This window comes from Diadema antillarum, unplaced genomic scaffold (genome assembly GCF_040938485.1).
Source record: "Diadema antillarum isolate AM-2024a unplaced genomic scaffold, OU_Dant_1.0 scf00000045, whole genome shotgun sequence".
NCBI classification, from domain to species: Eukaryota; Metazoa; Echinodermata; class Echinoidea; order Diadematoida; family Diadematidae; genus Diadema; species Diadema antillarum.
The window spans coordinates 4,348,777-4,371,124 of NW_027270934.1; the positions used below are offsets into that span (position 1 = coordinate 4,348,777).

At 37.1% G+C, this 22,348-nt stretch overlaps 1 protein-coding gene across 1 annotated transcript in view; it reads right to left on the reverse strand.

The window, feature by feature from the left end:
- Nucleotides 1–20,935, reverse strand: part of LOC139714820 (protein transport protein Sec23A-like) — a 79,734-nt gene extending 58,799 nt beyond the window's left edge. Inside the window, exons 1-11 of the mRNA XM_071626479.1 lie at nt 20,700–20,935; nt 20,084–20,141; nt 19,367–19,453; nt 17,889–17,967; nt 15,925–16,082; nt 14,704–14,789; nt 12,982–13,126; nt 11,127–11,285; nt 10,494–10,609; nt 9,234–9,357; nt 7,369–7,539 (exon numbers count right to left, since the gene is read on the reverse strand). Coding sequence (XP_071482580.1) covers nt 7,369–7,539; nt 9,234–9,357; nt 10,494–10,609; nt 11,127–11,285; nt 12,982–13,126; nt 14,704–14,789; nt 15,925–16,082; nt 17,889–17,967; nt 19,367–19,453; nt 20,084–20,141; nt 20,700–20,917 — 1,401 coding nt within the window. The 5' untranslated portion in view covers nt 20,918–20,935. The remainder of the gene's footprint in view (nt 1–7,368; nt 7,540–9,233; nt 9,358–10,493; nt 10,610–11,126; nt 11,286–12,981; nt 13,127–14,703; nt 14,790–15,924; nt 16,083–17,888; nt 17,968–19,366; nt 19,454–20,083; nt 20,142–20,699) is intronic.
- Nucleotides 20,936–22,348: the final 1,413 nt, after the last annotated feature.

Sequence of the window (22,348 nt, forward strand, 5' to 3'; positions counted from 1 at the left end):
GGGGCGCTATCACATTCTGAGATTTTAGTGTAAATAAACACAAAAGATTATATAGATATTCATGAAATATAAACTTTATTTAATCAAAAGTAGGTAGATTTACAAGCCTTGTTAAAAATATGGATAGAGTAAAATAATGCCCTTGTGGTTATGATTTTTACAATTTTATTGAAAATGAAAAGAATTTAAAATTGACTCTATACAGTAGAGGAGATTGAGCTCCAGAACTTGATACCAATAACTCGACACCCCTCCTCCTTCCCTCAAAAAAGGCGATAAAGCCCTTCTAGTTCTCAGCCGATGATGTATTGCCATTTCACAGGTATTTTCTGTGTTTTATCTGAAGTGGTTGTCTTGCTCATGGTCAAGAGGAAATTGTTTTCTAGCAGATAGAAGATTGTAACAAGAAGTATTAAATGTAATGATTTTCATGAAATTGGAAACCCATTTTGCACAGCATGGTATATCATTTCTTGCAGGTGAACCAGGGCGAGAATGAAGATCAGACAGCCATGTTAACTCTTTACAGAGTGACGATGTCTCCTCTATCATGGTACACGATCAAACATGATTTAAAAGATGCACAGCCTGAATTGATGATTGAAATATTTTGAAGAGAGAAAGGGTGAGACAGACAGCCAGATAGATAGACAGACAGACAGACAGATAGGAGAGAGAGGAATACAATGTATCTGAGATTATTTGCGCATAGGTATGTGAATGTGCTTGAAGGTCAGAGTATTACACATGTTGCTGCAACAAAATTGTTGATGATAAACAAGATAAAAGAAAGGAGTTATTTGAAAAATTGAAAAGAGATACAGTTCTTAACAGGAAGAGGCAGAGAAAGGACATACGACACATCAGGGAGACAAAAAATGAACACAGTAAAAGAAAACCCAAATGGGAAAGTTGTATGGTTATGAACATTGCTACAGAAGATTAAGTATCAATTCAACAAATTTTGAAACATACCGGGACTACTGGCACTTCATATCAGGGCACACATGCATTTATATTAAAAAACAAAGTAGGCTAAGGCTAATGAACATCTATTTGATATTCTTAGATTTGGGAAGACCCTGATGACAACACAAGACATCCTATTATAGCATAATTCCTTGACTTTTCCTTTCTCTGTCTGACGCCAAACGAATTAATTTGCTAGAGATCAAAACTGGCATTCCTCTTTGCTTATTAAATCTCTCCAATTTCTTCTTAAAAACCACCCCCAGATTCCATCTCCCTAGATATAACCTTCCATTTCTATACATTATTGTGCTGGCATTTGGACGAGGTCTCATCATTCCCTATCTTATCAATACACAAAACTTCTACTGTTGCAGTTTTTACACAACAGTACCATCGAAACATAAAAAGATGGCAATTTGGATAATGCCATAATGATATAAACACAAAGAAACCATGTTTTGGCTGAAAGGTAATGTTGTTCACAACTATGCAAATGAGTGGAGGTGATAACATCACACACTCATGATATACTCCTTCTGGTGTGAGCAAACAGAAATTACACTTTTAAAAGATAATGCACCAACTACAACCTTCCCCCTCCCTCACATGTCATCACTGCCAATTTGGTGTTATTGTTTGCAATAACATGAATTCAATGAACAGAAATCATTTTTTTTTCTTTCTTTCTATTTTGAATTCATGCCTACAGAAAAAAAAAAGTGGAGATCTTTAGTGCAGATCAATAGAATGCTTGTGATGTAGCATATGGAATATCAAAAAGTTGCCAATTTGAGAAGGAAATATAAAGTCTTTGAATCAGATAAAATACATCTAGGCAATTTATGAGTAAAGAACAGTGCATAAATGAATTTAGCCATAAACAAATTTTGCCACTTTAAAAATGCTGGTCAAAAAAAGAAGAAGCAAACAATATACAGGATTGTAGATGAATAACAAATAAAAAAGAGTTATTTCTATCTATCTAACAATAAATAGGAAAAATAAGAATAAAAAGTTATAGCACCAAACCACAGGAATCTGCAAGAGGGGGGGGGGGGGGGGCAGTCATATGAGAATGTCCCAAACTTGAGTGTTTGTGAAGTGTGATTATCATTTCATAGGGATTTGCATATATATAACATGTAAGCATGTAAACATGACCTTGGCAAAACAAAACTGGGGGCTTGTGCTAACATTAACTACTATTTGTCACCCATTTGATTTATAGCATCAATTATTCAAGTGATTTCCACATCAACTACCCTTGGTGCACAGGGAGTGTGCTGACATAATATATATATGCCGTTGGGCTTTCTGCAGTTCTATAATGAACAGACTGGATTATATCACTGGCCTTGTCTGATATCTAGTATGCAGGCCAGGGAAGGCCTCAAGGGAAATTCTGTCAAGGTAGCCATTTAACCAGCAGGTGACAGAAAGCCTCACTACTCTCCGTAGTCCATGATGGCTATATATTGTTTAAACAAGTATTGAAGACACCTGCTCTATATCTTCTAAATTGTATGTAATATTATTACTTTCAGTAATCCTCATATTTTTCTTAATTCTTTCTGTCAGTAAATAATTTGCAATACGATTCAAATAGTCAAGCGCCTTTGACTTCATTTTGTCAGATTGAAGAGACAGTAATTCAAACTCTAAAATCCTAGCTTAACATGGATCATATTTCTACGGACCTGCTATGAAACTACGATTGCTTGTCTAACCTGTAATAGTGACAGCTGCATTTCTTGGTTGTAACTTTGATGTGAGTGACATCACAATACAGTTGCATCTTCAGATTACCTCAAATCAGTATTTCTCCTTGAGTGGATTGTTTTTAATGCTAATTTGTCATTGGAAAGAGATATTTTTGAATGTCACTTTGCAAGCAGTAAGACATCTATCAAGATGGTTAGCTTCACTCTAGCAAGCTATCCAACTAGTGAGTCCAGATGGATGACCCTCTTAAACATCTTTTTAGTATCTTGCTTTTGCCAACATTTTCCATTTGGAAAGGCAGAGTAAAACATTATTTCCCCTATTTGAAGCTTTTCCAAAAAAAATTTAAAGTTGAAAATATCAACAACAACAAAAAACTTGAACCTTTAAAAAGTTGAACCTTTAAGTTGAACCTTTAAGTACTTATTATAAATCCAACATGATACAACTGTAAATTTTAACAAAAGGAGAGATAAGTGAGGTCCAATAAATGTTATTCAAAACAAATGCTCACATAATTTTACATAATTTTACAAATATTCTGGAACAGGAAGCTTTTCCTTTTTCAGATCAATAAATTAACTTGGAAAATGGCCTTCATACTGTCAAAAATAGAGCATCTGTACCTTGAAATCAAGAACAATCAAACATACAAACACTAACAGAAAAGTATCATGTACAAGTGTGCATGCACTGAAAAAGCTTTCATGCTGTACAGACTGTTGTAGGTGAAGCACATGGACGTATCATGACAAACCGGTGACATGAGCTTCATTTACACTACCTTACTGAGAAGCAGGACGGGGTCATATTAAAAAAACTGGATGAGGTGTATTGATTTGAGTGTATCAAGGTTGATAGCGAATGAAATCTAACCAAGCAATGTTGATATTTTACTTCTGCAACAAATCAGTTCAGTATATCCTGCTGGCATAAAGATTAAAAGAGTGACTCCACTGGTAACTAGGCAAAAATGCAACATAACAATGCCCCCTCCCAATGTAAATTAAAGCCAGCACAGTGCTAGACACACCACTTGTACCTGACATAATCAAATTATGTTTGAAAGTACCAAATAAATTACGTGCAAATGGCATACAAGGTTAAATGAAGATCAACAGCAGTGTCAATGAGTTGATTGATGAAATTAAACACCAGCGAAAAATTAAGCAATACACTTGTCTATCACTTGGGTTGTACATCTCAAGGAAATTAGCCTTCACCACAGATACACGGTAGGATTTGCCAACATTTTCAGAGGGTCTCATCCATGTAAATAAACACCAATAACTCAGTGTTTTAGCAGAAAACGTGATAAACAATGATGGGTAAACACACTTGCGTTGGATTTAAATCAGTGATCTCCTGATTATGAGACAGGTTTTGTGCATCCACCTGACTAACCAAGCTTCTGCCCGGCAGCCAGTAGTCTTGGTAGAATAGTGGGTATGATGCCTGTCTGGTAATTGCTGGTTCAAATCCAACCTGAGTATGTATGCCCATGATTTTTTTTTTTTTTTGTAAATCATGACTACAACTACAACACTGACTAATTAGTGATTATTCATGTTAATAAAGAGCGATTTGAAAATCAGTTGCAATAAAAACAACTTGATGCAAGGATTCATCAATCTAAATAAATATGCTGTACCACTGCATGCTATAAGGAGTATAACCAGTGCTGGCTGTTTGGGGTGAAGCTCCATAGTCTAGTGGACATGACGCCTGTCTGGTAATCAGGAGATCGTTGGCTTGAATCCGACTCGAGTGTGTATGCTCACAATTTTTTTGTTCTCATCATGGCTATTATTAAAAGACTGAATAATTGTTGCTTATTAATATCAATGAAAGGCAATTTGTATGCAAATCAGTTGCAAAAACACAACTCTTCAGCAAGAATTCATTCAATTTGAATAATGTTGATATCATCTTGCGGACAATGATACTGGAGTTTGCATTAACTTTGTCTGACAGCGAACTGATTTCCCAGAGGGTTAAATAAAAATAACATGTTATCACAGGCATCAGTTCCTGCAATTTGGCTTACTGAGGAGAGAAGAAAAAAATACTGTCAGTCTCCTCTTCATGTGTTTCATTTGAATATCAACAGGAATGCTCCATACACATATCAGGAGGTCATCATACCCTAATTTCAACAGGATATAAAGAAGAAACTCATCATATCAGATTCAGTCATGGGTTTGAATGGGTGAAAGTAATTTTTGTGCTTGATGAAAGATTTTCTTGTATTCCTAACACGATGATAAGTGAGCTAATACATGTTATTAATTCCAGGGGACAAAGCAATGCAAATGCATGTTGACTTTTATTATGTGGCCACAAGAATATTTAAATATGTACCATATATTTTAGAATAATTTGCCTATCTTTTTTCGGCTTACTTGGATATGCCCATTAAAAACAAACAAACAAACTAAGATACCGTCAGTAACACCATCTGTCAATCACTGGTAAAGCACTGATATGATTAACAAAAGACACTGGAGTGCACCTTTCTCCACAATTAGCGTAAATTAAATATTTCTCTTCAGTGTCTTCTGTTAATCATATTAGTGACATGGAAACATGTAAGTTATGCTCCACCTACATGTAGGGAAAGGTACATTCCAATGTCTTTTGTTAATCTTATCAGTAGTTCAGCAATGATTGACAGATGATGTCACCCACAGAAGCTTGGTAAAACCCCCGTTCTACTATCATGATCTGGATCCTGATCTATATCGATCTATAAAATCTGGGAAGAGTGGCAAAAGTGTATGGACATTGGTTTAATTCATAAGCATTTTCGCAGCAGCGTTGTGACGAAGGAGCAAAAGCAGGCACTTTTTATATAGGCATGAAATTTTGAATATACGTAAAAAATTTCTCGCTGATCGTCCCAATCAGAATTTTTCAACTCTGGCTTGAAAGGCAAGGGGAAGAACACAATGGCAACGTAAACACATTGGGATGAACGCAGTAAAGTCTTTCTAAGCGAAGTAACAGCAGTGCCAGAATAGAAAAGTGGCATAGTGAAATGGGGACTTCAGGTTTATTTTGTGGACATGTCCATGTAATAAAGAAAAAAGATAGTTGAAAAACTTATATGATATATGGTACAGTACGTATTTAATTATTCTTTCGGCCACTTATCAAGTGATGTTGAGAGTATTAGAAATCAACAAAAGTCAGCATGCATTTGCACTGCAAAGTCCCTCGTTAAGCAATTAAACACAAAAATCAAAATCTACTGATTCCTCTGAAATATGAATTCTGTGTCTCCCAATGTAAATCTCAATCCTGAAAATACATCCTATTACTCAATTATTCTTTTTTCTTCTTTCTGATTACGGTACTAAACAGTATAATGCTAATGCTCTGTTGCTGAGGAGGTGGCAAAGGCAGAGCATGCATGAGCAACTCAGTGCTCAGCAGCACTATCAGTCCAAAGATGAAAATCAGCAATCATGCATTAAAGTTTGAGGATTAAACCAATTTCTTTCTGAGGTGGTCCAAATTATAACAATTCATTTTTAAAAAAAATATTATTATCATCATTGTAACTACTCTAAAGACGTTGTTAAAGGAATGAATTGGCAGTGGGATCATTATCGCTGATGGCTAACATTTGGCCACCATGATAGCGGTGTGCAACTGTACATCTTAAGAACACAAGATGACGCTACACAATGTCGTAAAATGGGATACGATAGTACCCTGGGTTACTTTGTGCCGAGTCATATGATGACTGCAGAATATCAGGACTACACCTTCTACTGATAGAGGGCAGCATTACTTTCCAGGCATGCAAGTGCATGGAATGACATTTTGAATGTGGCAAAATGATAGCCCACATCAGATCGCATGAAAATTACAAATATAACTATAGTTGATGAGCCTCATCCATTTCATACAGTTTTGTATTGTTAAAGTACATAGGGAGTTGTCTTGGTAACACTTTCTACCAGTCTTCAACAGAGAGCTATGCACATCAACCCATTAAGACAAATTACATAGTTGATACTGTGGTAGTGCAAATCCTTTTCAGGTTGTGCTTTTCATACGATATTCCAACACTGGCCATGCATAAGCAACTATAACTACAATGACAACACACTTTCTGCCACTTTTTTTAAAGTGTCTTGCACATTTAAATGTTGAGGTAAATCATGAAGTTGCACTACTAGACAAGGCATTATACTATCACTGTCTAGTCCTTCAGATGGGTCTTATAGCCTTTGATCCACGGGTTGCTTGCTCACAAGCACTTGTTGCTTCCTTAGCTGTCATGTGAATCAACTGAAAAAACTCAAACACACACAGCACTCAAACACACACAACTTGCCTCCACATTTAATTTGGATGGCCCACAAACTGTGGTCAGAGTACTTACCTCCACAAGCTTTGGTAATAAACTGACTAATCCATTATGCACCTGACTGAACATTCACCAAACACATGCTGACTCTTACACACTTTACATTCCCTTTCATTTGTTCTAACAGCCTTCACGGCCCAATTCATACATATAAAGGTAATACTGGCAGTGTCCTTTGAGTCCGACAGAGCAGACAATTCACATCAGGAAAGCCAAATGTAAAAGCAGAAATACAGGCACACAAATATGTACATGAATAGACATCACTCATAACCACATTTCACATTCTTTCTTACCTGGTTGACGACTTCAAAGAAGAGGGCCACGGTAGAGTTAGGGTAGAGTCCACAGAATTTCCACTGGCATGTCCCACCCATGCCAACCTCTGCATCTGACACAGAGGGGCCCTTTACATCCATAGACACACATGGGCCAATGGCACCTGACACCTTCACCTCACGCGATGTCTACATGGGCGAGAACAGAAAAGTGTGAGAGTGACATGTATCTGCCTTTATACAACACCGCAAAAGAATGTAGCTATCAGATTGGTAGATTGCTTATCATGTGACACCCAGTTAAAAGTACCATTGCACGCTGTGGCTGTCAGCCGTGCAATTTTGTTTGAGCAAAAAGGGATAACGCATGTTTACCATTGCACGGCTCTCATGTCACAATAAACAAACATTTGCCGTGCGCACTTAACAATTACAAGCGCTTGTAAGTGCGTACTTTTGTCACTCATTTTTGTAAACAACTTTAACCGATCAGTTTCACATGTGTACATACGTACGTACATACACTTGATGGCCAACTGTGACTGTGCAGCTACTCATTTGCCATCATCACAAGAATCGTTGCCATTTCTGTGCTAAATTCAAGAATCTGTGTGGACCACATCTGTTGACATCCGAGGTATGTGTTGTATAAAACAAATTGTGTATGGTTTTCACTCATGCAATGGAACAAGATTTCACACTCTGTGAAAGATGAGGTGCAATATTCAATGAGGCTTCGCCTAGTTGAATAGAGCGACTTTATCTTTCACCTTGTGTGAAATCTTGTACCATCGCACTCACGACGATTTACTGTGTGTATACTGGTATATTGAAGTGGCATTTCATCCCTATACATGTGACGATGTCCTGCTGTTTACTCTATGAACAAAGCTATCCATATTCAAGGGCAGCACTACTTTGAATCACATGCTCGCTGTGTTACTTAGTGTGTTAATATTTTGAATACCTGATAAATGTCAATAACTGGGTGCCACTTGAACTTTTGGGAAGAAAAATTCAAAGTCAGTATGTCCTGGTACACAGAAGTGTGTTTTGTACATAATGGCCTGCATTCAAGGTGGTTTGAATCTAAATCATTGTTAAAATTTAGTGTATGGACTAAAACAAGCATGAAATAGGTGTACCTAACACACACAAGTATCGACACACAATTATTCATTGGATGTCTGTTGGTGTACCCAATCTGTCATGCACCTTTACACAGGAGAAATTTGCATAAACTATGGACTGAATTCAAACCACTTTCATGAATATAGCTCCATAATACAGGACCTTTTAGCGGCACATTAACCTGTTGAGGAAGAGTCCCGAGTATACCCAGGCAAGTGTCTATGATGGGAAATGCATGTTGTAGCAAAATCAGCCCGTCCTACATGGGCTAAAAATTTGCATTCTTGTTTGCTCGATTTTTACTGTGCAATACAAAAGCATATTGAACGAAACGCATAAGCCAATTTATGAATTCTCCAAAGGCTACCGTTGTTAGTGGCCGTGAAATAATACACAATATTTTGTTTCCTCTTTCGTGCAAGTGCTTCTGGAGTGCATCGTCGCTTGTAATAAGTGCACAAACTCTTGTTACAATTCACAAGTGCGCAAACATCTTGCTACATACGCAAGTGTGAGTTGCTCCTTTTTCAGTGCAGTCAACTTCAAAGTCTAGTAGAAGTATGGTACTTTTTATAGTTTATGCCTGCTCTAGATAATGATTATAGACAATAATAATTATATTATTATATACACCATATATAATCATTATATATTAATTCATAGAATACAAGGGAATATTGCACTCCTTAGGGCCAATATTCCCTGGTATCCCATTCATTGTCATTCAATATAATATAAATACAGCACACTACCTTCACTTCCAGGACACCACCAAAAGCCATCTTGAATTCTCCCTTGACGTCTTTGGAGAAGACTCTCTGGAAGGTCTGTTTAAAGAGCGAGGTGTTGAAGGAGTCCCCCATCACCATATGACCCCTGCAGTCCAACAAAGGACGAATCAATGGGTCATATTTCCAGACTGATAACTACTCTTGATCAATTCATGCAGTCATTAAGGCCCAATAAATCTATTGATATCAAAACCCAATAAATCTACTGATATCAATAAGATTCTATTCATATTTGACCAAACTGAACTTACTAATGGTATCACAAAACAGACATTTTGTGAGAATGCATAACAAAGTACAAAGCTGTGCTGTGCTGCTTAGTTTAGCTTCCTACTTCTGTAAAAATATGCAACATTAATATATATATTCATGCGGAATTTGTAAATCGTTCAGGTGGCTCTTCTGATTGCTATGTCTGTAGTCTACTCTTAACTTTGAGTAACTCATAAAGACAAAAATAAAAGACAGCAATGACATGCGATTCTACACTACATTTTAATCACCATGAAAGGGATAGTACAGTTTAGGTGGAGGTGAGAATTGGGCTTTTAACTTTTTGCGAGATACCAAGAAAACACTTATGAAATAGTACAGAGCATACCATTTTAAGAGGAATTCAAAGTTTACTTGATGGAAATCGGGTTTGGAATGACGGAAACATCCAAAAACAAGGTAAAACAAAGCGATCGTGTCAAAGTGTGGGTCCCACACTTTATTAGAATCGCTCTTTTTGGATATCTCAGCTTTTTCAAAACCAATTTTCATCAAATAAACGTTGAATTCCTCATAAAATTACATGCTCTTTCATATTTCATAAGAGGTTTTTCATTATCTCACCAAAAAATGTTAGAAATCTGAAGTTAGGTCTCAACCGAAAGTGTACAATCCCTTGAAGCTGTCTGAAATATAAAAAAGTGTGGAAATAAAAATTTCTGCGTTATAAGTCACTTATAATAGAGAATCTCAGGAACAGAGTCCTAACACTTATTTATTGCAAACTGCTATCATATAAATATTCAGTGTTGACATTTTCCTATTACCAAATTCTTCGAAGGAATGAAATGCATTATATGAATGGGACCCTCAGTGAACAAGGAAATAGCAGGAACATACATTGTGTATTAGATGTAACCCATCAGGCAAACAAAAAAGCACCCAAATCTTTCAAGTTTTTAGGGAGCTGCCCACAGAATCAGGGGGACTAGTCAGCTCTGGACATACCCTGTGAAGTTGCAGCAGTTCTTCATTTCATGCAGCCCAGTCTGGTCAAGGTTACAGGCATAGATGTCAATGGTGTGTCCAAAGTTGGCTGCCCTTTTGGCTAGTCCATCATAGTGCTGTAAGACAAAGAGAGAGAAAAAAAAAATGTTTGGGACAATAAGTCATACATGACCGAAAAATCATTCATCTCAAATCTGCATAAAAACAAAGAAAAGTGAATTGACATAGATGTTACCCTGAAATTGCAATAATATCACTGTAATTTGAGATAGATGTATAATTATGCCTTGTGAAACAGGGCAGCCAATAATTTCTTTGACAGTGATTTGAAGCCCACTTGGTGTATCAAACAAATAAGGAGTATTACAAACTTTACATTGTGGTAGTTATGGTACAAAGAAAATTATCTTGACAACACTACAAAATGTAACACCAGCTAACAAACTGACAATGAAAGACTCGTATGTTCTGTCTGCTTTTGTTCAAATATTCTTGAGCTGCTGCCTTCATTTTCTTGTTTATATCACATAGCAACTGTCATATGCAATATCATCAAATGAACAGTGCCCATGTCTCTATCAAGTGGAACTTACAGCTTTTGATACATTGGTTGAAACATACAGTAAGATTTACCTTGATGGCTTTCCTCATGAATTTGACGTTGTCCTTCTCAATGTCATGATGAGACCTGATGGTCGTTTTCAGCTCGTCACCAACCACAATGCCTGGACCCTGAGTGGGTGGTCCACCCATGAACAGCATAATGCGAGCGCCGGTGTTTGGGAATGTGCACTGTGAGTCAAGAGGGTTAAGAAAGTAAGTGTGGTACACATAGTTGTCCTGGGTAAGCAAATCATTTCAATGGTCTAGCTTCTTAACAGCAAACTTGTTAGCAGCATCAAAATAATACAAATGCATATTCTTTCCATGTATGATAGAAGACTGTGTCAAAGAGGTTTCAATGCTATTTTCTATTAATATTCTTTGCAAAAGTATAAAATCATAAAACTAAATTCCTTGGTGCTGTTGCCACAGAAGGAATGAAAACAAAGTAATAATGTCAGATATAGTACCTCATATATGCTTTGCTGCTCCCATTACAATGCTTGCTCATGTACTCACATAAAAATATCCATGCACATACTGGTACACATTTTTTTTTTTTTTTTTACTAGATCAATGCAAGAGATATGTTTACATATATACTCTCAACTGCATCACTCAACATGGAGACTACTTAACCTGTTAGGCTGGGTTCACATAGAAGTATACGGTATTCGCTATTCGCTATACGCTATGTGGGCATGGTGGGTCACATAAGGTAGCACGTGTGTCCTACTTTAATATTCTTTTGGCATCTACCTAAAGATAATTTCTGTACAAAAAAGAAAAGAATTTTTTCTTTTCTACATAACTTATTGATATTCGAAAATAAACTTGTTTTGGACTAACTTAAAGCAGAGAAATCACCTCTGCAAATTATTGAACTTCTAAATACAACTTGTAATGATTTTTTAATGGGGTTAGTTCAGCCAGTCGATCGAGATGGGGTTATTTGAGCCATATGATTTTACACACTGAAAACTAAAATTTTTAGGGGTGGGGGAGGGGGAATGTGATTGGAAATACTGTAGTTATGTATCCAAATATTTATTTTAACATTTCAAACATGTATCAGCCTAATTGATTTTATTAGTTATGCCTATTTTTGCTTTGATGTCATTTTTTATGGTGGGGTGGGGGTGGGGGGTAGCTTAATTCTACTCCCCCATCCCAGCTCTGTGAACTCATAGCAAAAGTGAAATATTAAAGAAATCATTTCATAAACAATATTTTCTTGGATTAAATCTATTTCCACATTATTTTAACTTATCATAAGAATAATTAAGTAATTAATTAAATATTCCAATAACATGAGTACCAAGGAATCCTATAATTTGTAACTTACCTTATTTAACCAAAGCACACATTCAGAACACCAGCTGCCACACCCGAACAGGATGGTATACGCTGCACGAAAATCGAACAAGCACGATTCCCACTGTACTATACTATACGCAGCTTATACGGCATTTTCGAATAGTGCCCTCTTATGTGACCCGGTATTAGGAAATCCTATTGTTCGATTCAAGCTATTCGTGTGCCCTCGAAAACGTGCACCGTATACCCGAATAGTATACTCCTATGTGAACCCAGCCTTAAGGACGAGTCCTGAGTATACTCGGGCAAGTGTCTATGGGAAATGCATGTTGTAGCAAAATCAAACCGTCCTCAATGGGTTAACCCATTCCATACTGAATTTTGACATCCCCATAGACTTAATACACAGGCCACCAGATTCCTGTAAGCAATGGGTTAACATCTTGATCTCATGTCTCTGAATGCTTCACCTTTGAAAGCTAGTACAGTAGCATGAGGAGCATCACAATGACTGGACAGTGCAATCTTTAATGCTAGAGAGACAAGTTTCCTATATTGTTTGCCTCACCTCCAGCAGGCCAACTGCAATGGAGAGAGCAACACCTGTGGATCGTAGAGGGCGCTTTCCTGCGCTGACTGGCCATGGATCTCTCTGTAGTTCTCCAAGCAGGTCGGTGAGGTTCATGTCACACTTGTGCACAGGCTGTAGGAATCTGTGATAGACAAATACTGGTATATAAGTTTTTTTCAATAAACAATATGCGGGTTTATATACCTCATAAGTGAGATTCGTATCACTAATTGGTCAAAAGTATATCACGTGACAAGGTGTAGTCCCGTCTATCTTGCCTTAGGGTTTTCATGTAAGTGATAGAAAGGCAAAACCCTCGTGATAGAAAGGCAAACCCCTCGTGATAGAAAGGCAAAACCCTCGTGATAGAATTCGTAAACCCTCCGCGACTTTTGTACACACAAGTACACTAGACTTCGCGCGCGGTGTCCGCACCCCCTCCACCCAAGGAAGGACGTTCACTACGCGCATCGTATAAACACATGCAAAATCATCGCACATAGCGCACAGCAGCAGTGGGCATGTTTCAACGTGGCATGGTGATCGAGCGCTCCTCCGTGATTTAAGTGAGCTGGATCAAAGATCGTACACTTTGCAATTAGAATTTCTTAGGATCCCGAAGCAGAGACAAATCTCAGCATGTTGGAAATATCGAATTAAAACACGAGCGACGGGAAACTGGATGTATACTGTAATCTTCTGCCAAGATTTTATGCAGGAGCTCGCCGAAGGCCGTGTGAGTGAGTACAATGTACCGTGCGTACTGGGTAGGTCTAGTGTACGAAATGCACGAAAACCATGCAAGCAAGCGCAGGCTGTGGCCTGATTTTAGGGCTAACGTTTAGGCCTAACAGTTAGAATTTACTTCGTATTTGCCTAGCCCTAGATCTTGGTTAAGTCTTAAACGATGAGGTATATAAAACAAATATTAACTGCTCTGTATTTGGATGGTGGTGGAAATTGTCACTCCCTCGGTGCTTTTCATACCGACCCTTCCATCACCCCTCGGCTAACGCCTCGGGGTGATAGAAGGGTCGGTATGAAAAGCACCTCGGGAGTGATAATTTCCACCATCATCCTCATGAGCAGTCAATATTTGTATAATATACAATATATTGGCACAGTCAGTGCATTTGGATAATCCAGAATAGGATTTCTACACATATGCACATGACCAAAAGAAAAAGGAAGATCGCTGTCACCACTGAAGACATTTTGTGGGTGCATGTACATCCCAGAACTCAAGATATTGCTAAACTCTTGAAGCATTTTCCTTTACGTTGGGACAGATAGACCTCAAGAAAAATAGAATACACATTATTTCTTGCAGAAATTCAGTGGAAAACAATTGTCATTTTTCAAAATATCACAACATGTAGCCAATTATCATTTTATCCAAAGAATCTAACAAAATCCATGTCTCCTTTTTCCCCATAGGACAAAATGAACCCACTTCTTACAACTGACAACTGCAGGTTACATTTCCATGTGACCTGAAGAAATGACCTCCTATTTGGTTTCCTCTGTTTATTTTTTATATTTTCTAGTGTTCTGCATAGTGTAAATAACCCCTCCATATGATACAACTCCAGTGATGCATCAATGGTGCACAATTTCTTGTCCCTTGAAATGATTCTATGTAGAGCTGATTTCAATGAGAGGAGAGTGTTCCTAATAACTCGTAACAGGGGTGAAAGCCATGTATCGTGTTACACTTACTTGTTCATTGGTGGCTGCTGCTGCTGCTGAGGTTGTTGGTTGCCCCTCTGTGCCTGAGCAGGGACACGCCCAATGCCCAACATGTCCTATGTTGCATTGAACACAAATAAGTTTAAAGCTTTATAAAACCACATGACATTCACAGTCATAATTCACATCATAAGTGACATTCACATGTCTTCTGAGTCTTGACTAATATAAGCTTTTCAATTTGCAAAACACACATAAATGAATGCCAAACAACCCCCTACCAAAAAAAAAAACAGAAACAAAAACAGAAACAAACAAAAAACAAAGAAGAAAACAAATGCATATTAATTTATTTAATTAACTGGTTTAAACATTGTAAGTCAAATCTTTTTCAACATATGATGTAATTAAGTATCAGGAGTTTGTACAGCCATTTGTAGATATATAAAATACTATACATCTAAATATCTCTGTTGATTATCAGCAAAAGTCATGCCCCAAGATACATTTATGCTACACTTAACCCATAGTTCTGAATGCAGAGATAAACGAGGAAACTTTTGTGTGTAAATATATATTACTCCTCACTCATGAAAAATAAATTCGGGTCACAGGCTGCATATTCTGTAGATATTTTCAGGTATTATGACGTAGGTTTATCGACTACCATGAGAGCGTATCTATTTCTTTTTTTTAACGTGATATGCCAAAAGACATATCTACTACACTAATTTACAAAAGGGGAGAAGGGTGCCGTTTCCTCCTCAGAGTTACAGAAATGCAACAATAGTGTCATAATGGGAGGGGTAAGGGTTTGGGGACATTAAAAACTGGTAATTTCTAGCCACAGGTAGTGAAAACTAATTATCATATTTCAAATTATGCTGCATGTTCTTATGTTTTTATCTAATTTGAGAGATATGCTGAAGTACAGACAGCAGTGCGATGAACACCTAGAGCATACACCAGCCAAATTTCAAATTGATATTGTAGCACTCATTACTACTAACTTATATAAGACAATGAAATCATGGAGGAGAAAATACAACAGAGAGAGAGAAAAAAACAAACAAACAAACAAACAAACAAAAAACCACCACATATTGGAAGTTTGACATACTGTGAAAACTCAAAAGAAAGTGGTTACAAAAGAGTTAAACAAAAATGAGATTTTTGGCAAACACTTTCTTGTAGCAGCCCTCTCTACAGATGTGATCTACATGATTGGGAATAAGATGAAATGCTATATACCTGGATCTGTTTGGCAGTAAGGTCTTTGGTTCCCCTGAAGACATAGCTCTTGGAGCACCCCTCACACCCCAGCTCATGGACCTGCACCATACGGCCATAGGTGATGAGGCCAATCAGGGCATTTGGAGGAAGGAGACTCAGGGACATCTGGAGGGACTCTGAAGCAGTGTACAAAGTGGTGTATATTCGTCAATGGCTCAATATGGTGCTGAATACTTGACCTATACACCTTGCAATCTAGGGCAGTTTGTCTCATATCATATTTGACATATGCCCTGCTTGATTATATCATCTTTATGTTATGTCCTTGAGTACTAACATAACGGTATCAAAACAAATGTCATTTTTCAAACTCTTAAAGTTAGACAAGAACTTTATAACTAGATACAACGGACTCCCATTTTAACGAAGTCCTTGGGACCGGCAGTTTTCTTTCATTATATTGAAATCTCATCAAGCAAATGAACAATAAACTAGAAATGTCGCTATGGCGACTGGTATGCCTCCGCCATAATGCATGATTCTCCTAATAGGTCTAGATAGTACATGTGGACAATGTGTGATTACATTTTCACAAAACTGGCAAAATACTGAAATGACAAGTTTGTCACAAATGTGTTGAATGTTCTCCTTCCTTGACCTTGGTTTAATTGGATGAATAGGAGAGCATGTATTTGGGGATTTAAGGACTTTAACTTGACTTTGACCCATTCATACATTTATGCATTGAGTAATTTTCATGGTACCGGTATGGAAAAAAAGTGCAATTTCTGTACTGAATAGTAAATTGTTACCATGTTCATCTGGCCTTTGACCCTAAAATTCATAAGATAATCACTTTCAGGTAGAACATGCATAAATATGCAGTAAGTTCCACGATAAATTGAGCCACTTCCGAGATATGGAGGAAAAAGTTAGTTCAGCACTTTCACTTGATCTTTGACCTTTTGACCTTTGAGGCAAAAAAAAAAGAAAAAAAAAACTCTCCAGAGAATTTCTATTAGGTTACACATGCATACACCAAGTGTAAAAAAAAAAATAATAATCTTGCTGGCATTGCATGAACATGAGGGAAATAGTAAAATTTTGAAGTGTTGCACTTGACCTTTGACCCCTGACCTTTGACCCATGAACCCTACATTCTCTAGATAATCACTGCCAGTCAGTACATGTATATACTATGTTCCATGAAGATACCTTGAACAATTTTCCAATTTACAGAAAAAAAAAGAAGTTTTAATACTTTTACTCGACCTTTTGACCTTTGACCTTTGACCTCATGACCCAAACTTTCACCAGAGAATCTAAATTGGGTAATACATGTATGCACTAAGTTTCAAGAAAATATCTTCAGGCATTGCATAGATATGGTGGAAATAGTGAAATTTTATGTATTTGACCTTGACCTTTTGACCTTTGACCTTGAGCACGTGCACCCAAAAGTTGATAGGCACAACTTCATCCCCTAATACACATACATGCCAAGTTTCATTAGGATACCTCAACAGCTTTTGATAGTTACCTTGTCCACAAAATTCATTACGGACGGACGGAAAGACGGACGGACGGACGGAAGGACGGACGGACGGACAACCCGAAAACATAATGCCTCCGGCACCACTTCGTGGCGGAGGCATAAAAACAGAGTGGATAATGTTGCTGCCTGAATTATTACTTTGTTGTTATCAAAATTTTGTTATAACCGTGTTCGTTATAACGAGAGTGCACTGTATATGGTTGATGACCAGAGGCAAATGTGTCTGTTATATTCTATTACATTCTATTTCTGTAATCACGTCATGTTTTGTTCAGTTTGGTCAGTCATATCAATTCAAAAATTTTTGAAGGTGGCAATATGGACATTAAAACCAGAATCACTTTCTCATTAGTGTGACCAAATCTCATTTTCAGCATTACATTGATTTAATAGTAGATACATAATCTCAAGTATGATTATGCCTTACCTTTGAGGGCTTGTAGATCTTCCTCCTCCATGCATGTGTCAATGACTAGCAAATATATCAGGGGAGCTGATGGTGCTCTCTGTGGACAAAAGGGCAAGAATATTTTTAGTTTGATCCTCTAGCACACATTTGACTATCAACATGCATTCTTGACCATACAATCAGCAGTGTGCTTTGGCCCTTTAAACTTTTGACACAACACTGCCGGTAACATAATTTTTGGATATCATTGCATTCAAAGGTCTGGGGGGGGGGGGGGGGGGGGCATTTCATCAACGTTTGTCGGCGCTGACAACTTGAATCACCATAGTAACAGTCAGTGACCAGAGCATCTCAGCTATTCAAAACCAAGGATTTTGCTGTAATTGGTCAGTGCTGACAGTTGTCAGCGCCGACAAACGTTGATGAAACACCCCCCTGTTTTCCTTTGGGAACAGTGATTTAAAAAATGTTCAAGTTATCACATTTGATGCACATGTGTAAGTCTGTTGTATCACAAAGCATCCTACCATATAATTTTTATTTTTTTTTGCAATGAAGCCTAAAATACAAGGAGATATGAGTATTTTTCTCATAAAACCGTAACTGTACATGGTTTAGCCTGAAAAAATTTTTATCATAACTATTGTTCACATTTTGTGCATTTAACAATATTTACAATCGATTATACGGATTCAAATTTTTACAGTGATTGTTTCTATCCCTATCTCACATTTTAGAATTATTTTAAAGCACTATTGGTGTGTTTTTGTTTCTTCTGCAAATGTTAAATTATGCCTTTAATCTGCTCCTAATAATAAGATATGAGTAATGAATGACTAATACATAAATGGGAAACGCTTCAATTCTAACATATTAAACATGCATGAAATTCATTGATAATGACCTTTTATCCAGGAACTAACCTAAAATTATTCAGCATGAACAAAACATTTCTTAAGTTTTTATTTCCTAGTTCCTATTACTGAGTACACTTTCTAGATGAAGTTAAGAATGACAAGTGATATTGCAATCAAAGATTAGTGACCTTTGTCTATGACTTTTCGCCTATCACAATCACATTGTTGTTCTCCCGGGCACATAACAATATTCTCTTTTTATCAAATTGTTTACTACTGAAAATTCCTAATGAGAGTTATGGCTGGAAAATTACATATTCAACCAAAATTTGAAGATGAAATTTTTAGCAACAGTTTGGTGATTTTTCATATTTGATCTAAATGGATTTCGCCAGAAATCTAATCAGTGCATCTACAATTCATGTACATGTAGCCTGTCCTGGGATAAGGTGTTAACAAATCTATCCAAGAATTTTAGTTAAAAAATGATGAGTCTACGGCTAATAGACAGCCAGACGGACAACCTGAAAATGTAACGCCTCCAGTATCCTCTTGTTGTGAAGCCATGAAAACGTGCAACTGACACAGTAGAACAAAGAAAAATTATGTGGAGTTCCCAAAGTAAGAAGGCATACTCACAGTCAGTGTGTACTCTATGGTTGTAAACTGCGGGATCAACTCTGCCGGCTGTTGCTGCTCTGAAATCCCACGGTACTGGTTTGGGAACTGCAGGGTAAGGGAACAATGCAGTAAGCACACATGAAAAATGATACAAAAATGCTGGTAAGATTCACTGGTAGGCAGGACACTAGACAGTAACCTACATACAATGATCAACAGCATATTTCACAAACTACCCGAAGAGGAGTTACACCTATAGTAAATGAAGTATGTGAACAATGGGTAATCAAGAGGGCCCCATGCTCATTGAACATTTGCACACTATCATTTCTCTTTATTTCGCCATGAAAACAATTACACTAAACTAACATTCAATTTTACACCTTTTTGCAATGACTGGCATATTAAATGTGCCTAAGACAATGCAATTACTCATTCAAATTGAGAAGAATTCATTGTTCAAACAGCAACCATACCATCTGTCCATTTCTATCTGCTTGATTGTCTGCAGATACCTGATCCTCTGCTGCTGTTTCTCTCATCATTTAAATGCAACTTTACATTATATGTCTCACAAACACTATATTTAGCAAACATTAACTTAATACTCAACTTTTTTTTTACAAGTTATATCATAGAGCTACTTCATTATTCCACACGTTTAGAATTACTGTACATATCTATAATTAACAAATGACAACTGATATATTATGGAACAGGTGGATAAATATGTACCTGATTTCTCTGAAAGCAGAAGTTGCAGTTCCACAGCTTTGCTCTGTAATCAACTTGGCTGAAAATAAAAGTGAAATGAAAGTATGAAGTCAGTGCATGAGGTTTTTATGTGTATCGGCATTTGATATTAATAATCACCCAATCATAACCTGTGATGACTGCAAGTAAGGAAATACACTTCAAATGAAATCATGCTACATGGAAAGTGCAATGCTAAAACTTTGAAGAGTCAATTGTTCAGAGGAATATCTAAACATTTACTTACAATAAGTAAAAATAGCTTGGTACACATATTGCATACTTTTCAATGTAATTTTTCCAATTTTCCAACACATTCACAAACTTCATGATTAATATGGAATAATTGTTTTACTTTAACACTCCCTAGCTTTAATGCTGCTCATCAAATTTGACATTATACTTTCTTTTCATGTACTACAAATGTATGGAACTTTAGGCATAACAATCACATTACACTCTACACAAGGTTGTACAGATCCGAGACATAACAAAACAACCAACAGAAATTCTACTTATGGCATTCAAGTTCCTTTTCACTAACCACACAGGAATCTGATAAATTCAACATTGCCAATAAAGGTCAAGAGTAGCTCACCAGAAAGGGTTGAGAACTGCCCTGCATGTTGATCTACTGCATAGGACAGGATCATACTGAATCGGTGGGAGATCTGGCCTTTCCTTCAATGGAGTGTACAGTGCAGACAACGGCACCACCATTCGGGTGGCCTCTAGCCTACTTGATGGCCACACATTCCAGCTAAAGCGCACTCCATCTCGCTCTTCATTCTGCCTTATGAAATCGTAATTTGCCATTTGTGTGTTGATGTCTGGGGGCCTGTAAAAAAAAAAACACAAAAAAAAACACAAAAAGACAAATGAATGCATAGTGATTTACACACAATACAATCACTGATTATTACATTTAAATATCAAATAAGGGTGCATTTATCAGATTTTTTTTTTCTGGCCAGAAACAGTGTTTTGAAACACTACTTCTGGCCAAACAGTGTTTCTAGCAAGAAAAGAAATCTTGTAAACACTAGCCGTAACTTGAAACAGTGTTTTGAAACACTGTTTTGACACGCACAAAATAGTGCATTTCAAAACAGTGTTTCTGTAGAAACAGTGTTTCAAAAATCTTATAAACGCGACCGTGATCTCAAACACTGTTTAAATGACGTCACAATGCCTTGCGCGCGCCCTGTTTGACCTTTTGCTGAAGAACAAACTGCGCAGAATGAGTTGCGCAATGGCACAGACTGAGCGAGAGCCCCAACACGCTCGAGGAAAAAATCTTATAAACGCTCTCCTGACAAAACCGTGTTTCAAATCAGTGTTCCAAATCAGTATTTCAAAACAGTGATTCTTGGCATGCAAAATCTTATAAACGCCGCCAAAGACACAATTCAGCTGTCTGTGCGCACAGTAGATTTCCACCACATGAAAATACAAGTTCCATAATGTTATCACATTTGACTGATGCACAAAAAATACCAAGGTTTGACTTCCCGGTGCCAAAATTCGAGCACACATAAACGCATAGGCTTTACATGTAGCAGGCGGTCGAATTCTTGACGGCGTTATGATCGAATCATGGGCAGCTTGCTTAAATCTGAAGCTACATTATGCGACATATCGTTCAAGGAAAGTGGGAGCTAAGAATCAATGTACAATGATTATAGCAAATCTAAAGGGATCGTATAGTTTTGGTTGATACCTAATTTCAGGTTTCTAACATTTTTGGGTGAGATAATGAGAAACCTGATATGAAATATGAAAGAGCATGTAATTCCATGAGGAATTCAACGTTTATTTGACGAAAATTGGTTTTGAAATGGCTGAGATATCCAAAACAGAGCGATTCTAATAAAGTGTGGGACCCACATTTTATTACGATTGCTTTGTTTCACTTTGTTTTTTTATGTTTCAGTCATTCCAAACCTGATTTTCATCAAATAAACTTTGAATTCCTCTTAAAATGGTATGCTTTGTACTATTCCATAAGTGTTTTCTTGGTATCTCGCAAAAAGTTAAAAGCCCAATTCTCATCTCCACCAATAGACCACTGTCTACAGTACCATCCTTACAGAAGTCAGTTGAGAAATGGGAGTGTGCATTTATGTGCATAAGTTTGTTATCTACAGTATGTCTGTCAGTCTATTAGCTGTTTGTCTGTGTTTGTGTGCGCTCTAGTTAGTCTAGGGTCTAAGAACTGCATTTGCCGACTGACTTCATTCAATTCAA